The 12,308-nt window shown below is 45.1% G+C and overlaps 1 gene segment (V, D, J or C); it reads left to right on the top strand.

Annotated features, from left to right (window-relative positions):
• Positions 1–372: 372 nt before the first annotated feature.
• Positions 373–4,941, top strand: LOC148107737 (immunoglobulin heavy variable 4-59-like). The segment is given in 4 exon segments: positions 373–408; positions 771–822; positions 904–1,224; positions 4,838–4,941. Coding segments are annotated over 4 exon segments (513 nt in total).
• Positions 4,942–12,308: the final 7,367 nt, after the last annotated feature.

Genomic DNA, 12,308 nt, shown 5'->3' with positions numbered 1-12,308 from the left:
AGGGTTAGGGAAGGGAGGTGGGTGGAGGCATGGGCTGACCGGGTGATGGGCATTAAGGAGGGCACTTGATGTGATGAGCACTGGGTGCTGTACGCAACTGATAAACTATTGAACACTACATCGGAAACTAATGATGTACTATGCGCTGGCTAGTTGAATTTAAATAAAATTTAAAAGAAGAGGAAAAGAAGAAACGCATACCCACTTAACACCCAATCTCTGCCTTGCTATTCACATGGATGAGCTTGTTTCTTTAGGTAAATCCTTGAGTATAGTTCCTAACACCCCCTTTTGTAGATGGAGACATAGGCCATCTTCCAGGACCCCATATCTGATTAGAAGGAGAGAATGACCCTAAGAATGCAAGCAATCATGGTCTGGACCCTGGACTATAGCCTCATCCTCCAGGTATGTGAACAGGTGAATCTGAAGGTTAAAATTGCAGCCCACAGTCTAACAGCCCGACAAGAGAACACAAGAGAACCTTTGTGAGGTTTCCAAATCTTCATCAACTCCAGCACAAACCCACTCAAGTAACTGGGGCTGGAGAACAGTTCAGGCAGAACTCAGCCTAGATTACTAGGAACAGGCTCAGTGGGTCCTCACACCACCCACCATGGGGACACCAAGAACTAGTGACTGTCACCAGGGCTCAGGATCTTTTAATGCTTCCCCGTCTCTGCGGGGACCCACATGCAAATCACCTGGGTGCTCCCAGAAGAAATCGGCATCACAGGCAGAGGCCAGCGTGCTGGGTCTCCATCCTGCAGACAGCCATGCAGATGCTGTGGTCCATCCTCTGCCTTCTGGCAGCTCCCCTGGGTAAGGGTCTGGACGCTCTGGGATAGACGGGGGCCTTTCTGTGGGATGGGACCGACTCACCATGACTCTTTTTGTCCCTAGGTGTCCTGTCTCAACTTACACTTCAGGCGTCAGGCCCAGGACTGGTGAAGCCCTCACAGACCCTCTCTCTCAACTGTGTTGTCTCTGGGGGCTCTGTCACCAGCAGTTACTATTGGAACTGGATCCGCCAGTGCCCTGGGAGAGCACTGGAGTGGAAGGGGTACTGGACAGGTAGCACAAGCTACAACCCGACTTTCCAGGGCCGCATCTCCATCACTGCTGACACGTCCAAAAACCAGGTCTCCCTGCAGCTGAGCTCTGTGACCACCGAGGACACGGCCGTGTATTACTGTGCCAGAGGCACACTGAGGAGACATCAGTGTGAGCCCAGACACAAACCTTCCTGCAGGGACACAGTAGGGGCAGGACAGCAGGGGCCCTCAGAATCCACCAGGGGGAGCTCAGGACACCAGGGGGCTCTCAGGACACCTGGTGGAGCTCAGGTCATGAGGGGGATCGCAGGTCACCTCTGGGAGCTCAGGTCACCAGGGGATGCTCAAGATCAGGGGCACTCAGGAGACAAGGGGACACTCAGATCAGCGTGCAGCGCTCAAGACCCACAAATACACTTTCCACACCAGCAGCAGGTGCAGGTGGAGAGTAAACGCTTGTCTCCTGTCACCGTGTGGGGCATCCTCTCCATAAAACAGTTTCCCCAGGGGGGCTCTCTTGAATAATGATTTCTTCTTACCTCTTACATCTGTGAATAAAAAAGTTGGTTGTAACAGGAGAAAACTATACTTCCATGCACAAAAAGCAGAACGTCACTTACACGGCTTCAGCTTTTCCCTAAATGACAATTAGATACAGACATTCTGATGTCAGTCTGCCAAGTCTGTAAAAGTTTCAGCAGGACTCAACAACACAGCACCACACAAACCAGTGTACGAACGACGAGCCAGTAAAATACAGTTCATGCTGGACATCAGGCACAGAAGCATCATGAAGCCAAAGCCAGAGGAGAATGGCCCTAGTGCTGGGGGTGTTGTGTGGACACCATGCTCACAGCATCTAGTTAGCTGACATCATCCAGAAGCAGAGGGACCCCCACCAAGCTTGATACAGTTGGTGAATCAGATGATACGACACACACATGGGAGAATACACAATGCTTATCGATCTCAGGGAATGTCACACAGCGTGTCAGAAATGCTTTAATAAAACCAGGAACGGACGTGACATCAGGGATTTTCTCATGGCTCAGTGCTGGAAAATCCCAAGGGATCAGGAACATCAAAGGCACAGAATCTCGGCTTTCCTATCTGATGTCCCATGTGTGGTGCAGGAGAAGACAGAGTAAGGGGGCTTCTGGTGTAGTAATGTATCATCAGAAGATAAAGTCTCATGCCTAATTCCATGCAACTAGAAAAATAAGTGAAAAGGAAGAGAACTGATCAAATAGGTGAAGAACACCTGAGTCCCTAGAAATGAGAATGATAACGTATAAGCTGACAATACTAATAAGGAAGCTATTAGAAGTGGACTGAGGTCTTGCCGGGTGTCTGCAGTGGAAGCTGTCCACTCCCCAAGGTCACCCGCTGGTTCTGAAGGTTCTGTGTTCACCGTGTGCACGCAGACACCAGAAGTTTCTACTGGATCCATGAGAATCCTCACTTTGAGGTGCTAGAGGGGAGGGGCCTTTCATCTGCAGGGAATCGCTCATTGATCCTCAGTTGTTGACTTCAGCTCAATGTGTGTGACCTCCACCATCCTCACAAAGAAACCTAACGACAGTGAGATGGGACGAGGAGTTGGGCCTCAGGGAGGCACTTAGGTCAGGAGGGTGCTGCCTCATGATGGGAGTAGTGCCCTTACACACCACGACTGAGAAAGCTCCCTGCCCCCTGACCCCATGTGCGGTGACAGGCAATGGACAGCCCAGGATGAGGGTGCTCTTCAGACATCACATCTGCCTGCACCTTGTCCTGAATTTTCCAGACTCCAGCACTGTGAGAAATGAGTGTCTGTTGTTTAAAACCACCCAGTCTGTGTACAGTGTTACAGCAGCTGGAACAGAATAAGACATTTCTTTTTTGTTAATGATTTCATTTATTCATTTATTTGACAGAGAGAAACACAGCCAGCGAGAGAGGGAACACAAGCAGGGGGAGTGGGAGAGGAAGAAGCAGGCTCCCAGTGGAGCAGGGAGTCTGATCTGGAGCTTCGTCCCAGGACAACGGGATCACGCCCTGAGCTGAAGACAGACGCTTAATGACTGAGCCACCCACACGCCCCAAAATCAACATTTCTAAAAACAAGTATTTAGATGCCCAAATCCCCTTCTTGCCTCAGCTCAGCAGATGGCTGCCAGGCTATTCTCATCCCAGTCAATGTTGAGATTTACTCTCTGGGGAGGTCTCTGAACTACAGGATACCAGGCACATGTCCTAAGCCCTACTCCTTAGCCCCTAACCCTAACCCCTAAATCTAACCCTAACGTAACACAAACAGTAACTGTAAACATTACATTATGAGGGAATTGAGTAAATAAATGAATAAATACGAATTCCCATGTGTGAAATTGAGTTCCATGAATATCTACATAATAAGAAAACCCCCAAAGCTAAATAAAGTCCCTCATCGATGCAAAGGTACTCCCCCACATCTACTCCAGGTTAGTTGTTGCCGTGGAGACCATATAAATAATACATTCTCTGAACTCACACCTTCAAGTGAGGCTAGGAAGCAACTTGATTGAAATACCAGAAACTGGAAATGATCCCAATCCTAAACAACTGCTTAAAAAAATAAAATTCTCCTGTGTTCATTGTCTGGAATGCTGCCAGGAATTAATAGTGATTTTTGCTACACACAGCAAAACGGATGTGATCTCAAGGATTGATGCTGAGCAAACTAAGCCTTAAAAATAAAAGCACATATATCATAATAAAACATTTATACATCCTAGAAAATTAAAGCTAGTCTACGGTAACAGAGAAAAATCAGTAGTTATGTGGGAACAGGGTGGAAAAGACAAGACAGGAAGGAGGAATTCTAGGAGATACAGGAAGATGTAAGAGGAATCTATTTTCTCACGTGATAATGTTGAGTCTAACATCAGTGATGACCATATCACGCACTCTCCACGTGTGCAGTGCATCCTGTGTCAAGTACACACATCACAGCCGTTACAGATTCTCACAGAGATGACTCAGGAGCCACGCAGACATAGTGACATGTTAGAGACTTGAAAGTACACCTGCACAAACCCTGATTCTCTCTGCACTTCAGGTAAAGTCCGGAAACAATCATCCTGTCCCCATCACAGGACGAGTTCCACATTCCTCATCAGCCTGCCCACTCTGTCCTGCAGGTGGTTCAGGGAGGCAGCAGGTCCTGTGAGTGGAGCTCAGGTCCACGTCCTGGGCGCATTCTCACCCCAGACTGCTCTTGGACGCTCCACAAACCCTCTGCACTTCTGGGAATAGGTTCATATCTCTTTATGCAGTAACATGACACCTAGGCCCCAAGATTTGTGTGAATATGTAAAAACTATGTAGCACACCGAGCCCAAGTGTGTATTCTGCAAAGTCATATAATCAAAAATCCAAGTTTCCCAAATGTCACTAGCACCAAATCAAAGGCATTCACATCTGATCTGGTCACTGCCCTCTCTGTCAACATAGATACCAAGCTGGCTATAGAGTCAGAGGACATGCAAATAGGGCCCTCGCTCCTCTGATTAAACCAGCCCAGCCCTGACCCCAGTGATGGGAGAGAAGCTCCAGCCCCAGCATCCCCAGGTGTTCCCATTCAGTGATCAGGAGAGGACACAGAAAACTCACTATTGACTTTGTGCTTGGCTGAGTTTTCATGGACACTATTTAAAAGGTAATTTATGGTGAACAAGAGACACTGAATATGTGAGTGCATATGAGTGAGAGAAGCAGTGGATGTGAGACAGTTTTCTGACCAGGATGTCTTGTGTTTGCAGGTGTCCAGTGTGAGGTGCAGCTGGTGGAGTCTGGGGGAGACCTGGTGAAGCCTGGGGGGGTCCCTGAGACTCTCCTGTGCAGCCTTTGGATTCACCTTCAGTAGCTATGGCATGAGCTGGGTCCACCAGGCTCCAAAGAAGGGGCTGCAGTGGGTCTCATGTATTAGCTATGATGGAAGTAGCACAGGCTGGGGAACCTGGGGACATGAATGTGTAACTGTCTCCAGAGGCAGGAGGACAGGAATGTTCTAGATCAAGCATGCAGGAAGGAAGAGTGAGGGAATTCTTCCTCCCTCTGCATTTCATTCTGTTCAGAACCTTAATGGATTGGATGATGCCCACTTTCACAAAGACCATGGATGCAAATACCAGTCTCTTCTGGAAACAGCATTACAGGCACCCACAGAAACAATGTTTAATCTGGGCACCGATGGCCCAGTCACGCTGACACAGAGTTAACCATCACTCATCAACCTTGGTAAACCTGGGCATCCATATGCATCTCTGTAAATCACACTCATTCTGAATATAAAGAAAAGAACATGGTCATAACTTCACCTTCTATGATACACATCTCCTGCATGTAACCAAGAACACAAAATCCCTTTACCACAGTAAAGAAAAACATTGATAACCACATATCAATACCAGGGGAATTCACGCCATACTCATGGCAATGGACAGATCATCTAAGCAAAGATCAACAAAGAAACAAGAGCTCTGAATGACACATTGGCCGAGGTGGACCACACAGATATATATACAGCATTTCAACAAAAACAACAGAATACTCATTCTTTGCGAGTGCTTATGGACATTATTCCAGAATATCAAATACTGGGTCACAAATCAGGTCTCAACAGAAACCAAGAGATTTGGATCATTCCCTGCATATTGTCAGACCGCAATGCTTTGAATCTGGAAATCACTGTGAAATCATTCACAAGAGGATATTTGGAAGTGAAAGAGCACCCTACCAAGTAATGAATGAATGAACAAGGAAATAAAAGAAGAATTTTAAAAATCATGTAAGCTAAGGAAAAGGAAACACACCTGTTCAAGACCATTAGGAAACAAAATTTGGTCCTCAGGAAGAAGTACACTGCAATAAAAACCTCTCTGAAGAATTTAGAAAAATCTCAAATCCACAAGCAAATTTTACACCTAAAGGAGCTGGAAAAAGAACAGCAAAAAAGGCCTAAACCAAGCAGAAGAAGAGAAATAATAAAGATTAGAGCAGAAAGCAATGAAATAGAAACCAGAAAAACAGTAAAGCAGATCAATGAAACTAAAATATTCTCTGAGCACCATATCTACATCTGCAGGGTGAGAAGCAAATTTATTGTATAATCAGAAACTGGGAAAAATTCTTATCCCAAACAACCATTTAAAAAATAAATACTGCTATGTTCACTGCTAGGAAAGCTGCCAAACATTAAGATACATGATTCTTGCTACAGACAGCAACATGGTTGAATTCTCAAGATTTATGGAGAGAAATTTTTAAAAAGTGCTACAAATGAAATTACATACATTATAATTGCACATCTATAAATTCCTCAAGATTAAAACTAGTCTAAGTAACATGAGAAATACCCAAGTTATGTGGGTACAGGGTGAAGAAGGGAAGGAGGATGAGGAGTTCCAGGGAAAACATAGGAAATATTAGGGAGAATTGATTTGCTGACTCTGGAAAGCTTGATTGTGACACTGGTTTATCCTATCACACATTCTGCACGTGTGCAGTGTATCCTGTGTCTAGTAACTCATCAAAAGTAATAAACACAGAGATGATGCTGGAGGACCACATAGACACTGAAATGTTAGAAAATCCACGTGCACTTACTTTAAGTAACTGAGGCTCTCCTTATTTTAAGTAACTCTAGAGCAGGTAACATCATCCTGTCCCCATTACACCAGGGGTTCAACATTTCCCACGAGCCTGCCCTATGTGTCCTCGCTGTTTCAGGGGCAAGAGGTCGTCCTTGGACACTGGAGCTCATTCTAAACCTGCATGTGTTCTTGGACAAGTGACAGATCTTCTAAAATTCTAGGTGTAGGTTTATGATTCCTTATGGGACAACATGACACCTATCCTGCAGGATTTGTGTGAGTATGTACAAATGAAGTCGCACAAGGAGGCTACGTACATACACTGGAAAGCTACATAATGAAAAGTTATATATTTTTTTTCAAAAGCGGTCAATACCGCCAAAACAAAGGCAATCATATCTGTTCTGGTTACTGGCCTCTATGTCAGCATAGATCCCAAGCTGAATATATAGTCAGAGGTCATGCAAATAGGGCCCTCCCTCTGCTGATTAAAACAGCCCAACCCTGACTCTGCAGCTGGGAGAGGAGCCCCAGCCCCAGGGTTTCCAGGTGTTCCAATCAGTAATCAGGACAGAACACAGAGAGCTCACCATGGACTTGGTGCTCGGCTGGGTTTTCCTTGTTGCTCTTTTAAAAGGTAACTCATGCTGAACAAGAGACATGGAGTGTGTGAGTGGATCTGAGGGAGACAAACAGTGGGTGTGTGACTATTTCCTGACCAGGATGTCTTGTGCTTGCAGGTGTCCAGTGTGAGGTGCAGCTGGTGGAGTCTGGGGGAGACCTAGTGAAGCCTGGTGGGTCCCTGAGACTCTCCTGTGCAGCCTCTGGATTCACCTTCAGTAGTTACGATATGAGCTGGGTCCGCCAGGCTCCAGGGAAGGGGCTGCAGTGGGTCGCAGTTATTAGCAGTAGTGGTGGTAGCACATACTACGCAGACTCCGTGAAGGGCCGATTCACCATCTCCAGAGACAACGGCAAGAACACGCTCTATCTGCAGATGAACAGCCTGAAAGCCGACGACACGGCCGTGTATTACTGTGCAAGTGACACAGTGAGGGGACATCAGTGTGAGCCCAGACACAAACCTCACTGTAGAAGGGGATCTGGACCAGCAGGGGGTGCACACTAGTCACCAGTTCTGTCCTTAAGCCCCAGGAGCAGCTGCAGATGGAGGTTGTGGGCAGGTTTCCTGTCAGGGTCTGGGGCTTCCTCTCCATAGAGCAGTTGCCCCCAGGGACCCTCTCTGGACACATGATTCTGTGCTCACCTCTTCACTCTCTGACTTAGAAAATTTTTCTAACGTGAAAGCAGATATAGTAAAAACCACAAAAACCAGAGTCACTCACAATGTTTATTCCTGTCCCTAAATACCAATGAATTACAAATATCCTGGTGCTCACATCTGAACCTTCACAGGAATCCCAGCTATACTCACTGTTCATCACAGGACCACCCAGCTCAACGTGCAAACATCCTAGAAGCAGCATTAAGTGCGTGCTGGACATGAGGCTACAGAGGCATCGACAATGCAAAGCAAGTGCAGAATGTGTCTTGGTGGGGGTCACCGTCATAAACCAAATCACAGCATCAATGTTAGTGACAACGTGGGAAAGCAGTGGACACCTTCCTGGTGTTGTGTGGATGTAGAATCTGAAGATCTCTCTCTCTCTCTCTCTCTCTCTCTCTCTCTCTCTCTCTCTCTCTTTCTCACACACACACGCACGCACACCCACACACACTGACTACACAAGGGTATAAAACCTTTAACACGTTCACCTGATTTCTCTAGGAAATGTGGTCCTACAACAGAAATACACAGATACAGGAAGAACTCAAGAAGCGAGAATAATCTGAGATAAGCAACTTAAATTTACACCTAAAGGACCTAGAGAAAGTACAACTGAAGCCTAATACAGCTGAAGGAAGGAAATAAAGATTGGAGAAGAAATAAATATAAATAAATGTTATAAAAACTAAAAAAACAACACAACAGATCAGAAAAAGTGTTATACACAAGAAATGAATCATGGAACACTACATCAAAAACTAAGAATATAGTGTATGGTGACTAAAATAACATAATAAAAATTATTATAAAAAAGGGAAACCAAGGTTAAACATTATTAAAATGTCTATCCTGAACAGAGGAACTTACACTTTCATTTCCATCCCTGTTAAAATACCACTGGCATATTTCAAAGAGCTGAAACAAACAATCCTGAAATTTGTATGGAACCAGAAAAGACCCGAAAATGACTAGGGAATGATGGAAAAGAAAGCCAAAGCTGGTAGCATCACGTTGCCTGACTGCGAGCTATATTCCAAAGCTGTGATCACCAAGACAGCACGGTACTGGCACAAACACACACACACATCAGTGCATCAGAAAAGAGACTCCAGAAACAGACCCTCAAATCTATGATCAACTAATCTTGGACAAATCAAGAAAACAATATCCAATCGAAAAAAGTTAGTCTCTACATTAAGTGTTGCTGGAAAAACTGGACAGCTACAGAGAGAAGAATGAACGTGGACCATTCCGTTACACCCTACACAAAGACAAACTCAAAATGGATGAAAGACATCAATGTGAGCCAGTAATCCATCAAAATCTTTGAGGAGAATATAGGCAGTTACCTCTTCGACATCAGCCACAGTAACTTCTTTCAGTACACATCTCCAAAGGCAAGGGAAACAAGCAAAAGTGAAATTTTGGGACTTCATCAAGATAAAAAGCTTCTGCACAGGGGCGCATGGGTGGCTCCGTCATTAAGCATCTGCCTTCGGCTCAGGGAGGGATCCTGGCGTCCTGGGATCGAGCCCCGCATCAGGCTCCTCGGCTGGTAGCCTGCTTCTTCCTGTCCCACTCCCCCTGCTGTGTTCCCTCTCTCACCGGCTGTCTCTCTGTCAAATACATAAATAAAATCTTTTTTCAAAAGCTTCTGAACTACAAAGGAAGCAGCCAACAAAACTAAAGGGCAGCCCAGAGAATAGGAGAAGATATTTGCAGATGACATTTCAGATAAATGGCTGATATCCAAGATCTCTAGGACTTATCAAACTCAACACCAAAAAAACAAAAAACCCAGTCAATAATGGTAGGAGACATGAGCAGACACTTCTCCAAAGAAGACAAACAAATGACTAACAGACACATGACACAATGTTCAACATCATTAGCCATCAGAGAAATTAAAATCAAAACCACCTTGAGATACCACATTACACTAGTTAGAATGGCAAAAATCGGCAAGGCAAGAAAAAAATGGCGCAGAGGATATGGAGAAAGGGAAACCCTCTTACACTGTGGGTGGGAATGCAAGTTGTTCCAGCCACATTGGAAAACAATATGGAGGTTCCTTAAAAAGTTAAAAATAGAGCTACCCTGTGACCAAGCAATTGCACTACTAGGTATTTACCACAAAGATACAGACATAGTCAAGAGAAGGGCCATATGCACCCCATGTTCCTAGCAGCAATGTCCACAATAGCCAAACTGTGGAAGGAGCTGAGATGCCCTTCAACAGATGAATGGATAAAGAAGATGTGGTCCATATATACAATAGAGTATTATTTATCCATCAGAAAGGATGAATACCCATCATTTCCAATGACATGAAAGAAACTGTAGGGGATTATGCTAAGTGAAATAAGTCCAGCAGAGAAAGACAATTATCACTTACATGTGGAATATAAGGAATAGCATGCAGGACATTAGGAGAAGGAAGGGAAAAATGAAGGGGGGAAATCAGAGGGTGAGATGAACCTTGAGATACTATGGACTCTGGAAAACAGACTGAGGGTTTTAGAAGGGAGGTGGTGGGGACTGGGCTAGCCTGGTGATGGGTATTAAGGAGGGCACGTATTGCATGGACCACTGGGTGTTATGCGCAAACAATGATTCATGGAACACTACATCAAAAACTATGATGTACTGTATGGTGACTAACATAACGTAATAAAATAAACAATAAAATAAAACAAAACCAAGGGCTGATTCTAAAAAGAAAAGAAAAGAAAAAAGACAATAAAATTGAGCAACTCGGTCTAGACTAATCAAAAAGAAAAGAGAAAAGACCTAAATAAATATCAGAAATCCAGCTGGTGCGGTGTGTCATCAAAGTTCTTGTTTTGGGAGAAGTGGGCAAGATGGGCACAGAGTAGGGGACCTTGTATCACCTGGTGCCTCGAATTTAAATGTATCTATCAAACCATTCTGAACACACACAAACTCCACCTCGGATATAAGAATAATTGTCTGGACCTCCAGAAACAGAAAAATTACTGTTTTTTGCAAGGTAGGAGATGCCGAAATTTGAATCCTCAGGGGAAATATTGGAATATAAATGGACTGGAGATGGAGCCTCCATAAGCTGGCGACTGGAAAGTGATATGCCACCAGCACAAAAAATCAGGGCCTTTGGAAACCTGCTCTAGTGAGAGACATTCCTTTCTGAAAAGTGCACAGGGAATGAATAGGGCAGGATTGTAAGTGGATCATTAGGTCTCAGGATCCCAGGAGGCTCAGCAAGAATGGGGGAGCCTGATCTGATAGAATGCCCAAGCAGTGTAGAGGGGAGACTTGTTATGGTCAGCAAGCCCAGAAGGAACTCTCAGCTCCGGTCACCATAAACCATTAGGCAGGCTGGTTGGGAGAGTGCCTCGCCTCGTCCTGAAAAGTACTGGAAAGTGGAGGCTGTTTAACATCCCAGTGGAGATAGAAAAGGGCTTGCATCCACAACAGGGCAACAGATCTCAGGGTGGTTCAGTCTGAAAGTACACTGGGGTGGCACCCAGCAGTGACCTGGGAGATACAGGAAAGGGTCCACGAGAAAGCCCACACGTGCTCCCATGTGCAAAATCACAAAGCACAGAGACAATCACAGTTCCCTGGAACTCCCCCAGGAGAGTTGCAATGGGTAGGAATAGTTCAAGTCTACAGAGTTTGGTATGTACAGAAGAGGATACTGCTTAACCTCAAGGATTTATTGAAGAAAGGGGACCTGGAACTTGTGGCTCTAGGTCAGAGATTCCCACATGGCCATATTTGCTCTGACCCACTAACAAGAAGCAGAAAGCCATCAGGGAACAAGAGGCACACAGACAACCAAGTGAAATTAAGCCGATGGCCCAACAAGGGGTGGGGTAATTCCACCAAGGCAAAGACAGCTGAGAAGCTGAGTGGCAGGCCCCTCCCCCAGAAGGCAGACTGGAAGAACAGGTGAATGACAAGATTATTTCCCACAGGACTGTAAATCTCCAGCACCAGGGGAAAATAATATAGGGAGCTCCAGGTGTTCCCTCATGACTGGCTTTATACTTCAGGCTACAATTTTACATTTCCTTCTTAGTTTCTTATTCTTTCTTTTCCCCACTTCAGATTTTTTCTAATGTGCATTTTCCTTGGGTCATGGTTGATATTTTGGACTCTGTCCATCCCTCAACCATCCCTCAACAGATGACAAGGAGGAGGAATTCTCAACAAGAAAAGAACTGGAGACAATGTCCTCTCCACAGAACTAATGGATATGAATAGAACAAGATATCAGAGACAGACATCAAGATAGCAATCATGAAGTCAATAGCCAAGGTTGAAAAAAGCACTAGTGACAATATAGAATCTCTAAGAGTAGAAATG

The sequence above is a fragment of the Ursus americanus genome, chromosome 26 (assembly GCF_024610735.1).
Source record: "Ursus americanus isolate L20-20 chromosome 26, mUrsAme1.1.p, whole genome shotgun sequence".
NCBI lineage: Eukaryota > Metazoa > Chordata > Mammalia > Carnivora > Ursidae > Ursus > Ursus americanus.
The sequence above is the reverse complement of the archived record's forward strand: the minus strand, read 5'-3'. Positions and strand labels throughout refer to the sequence as shown.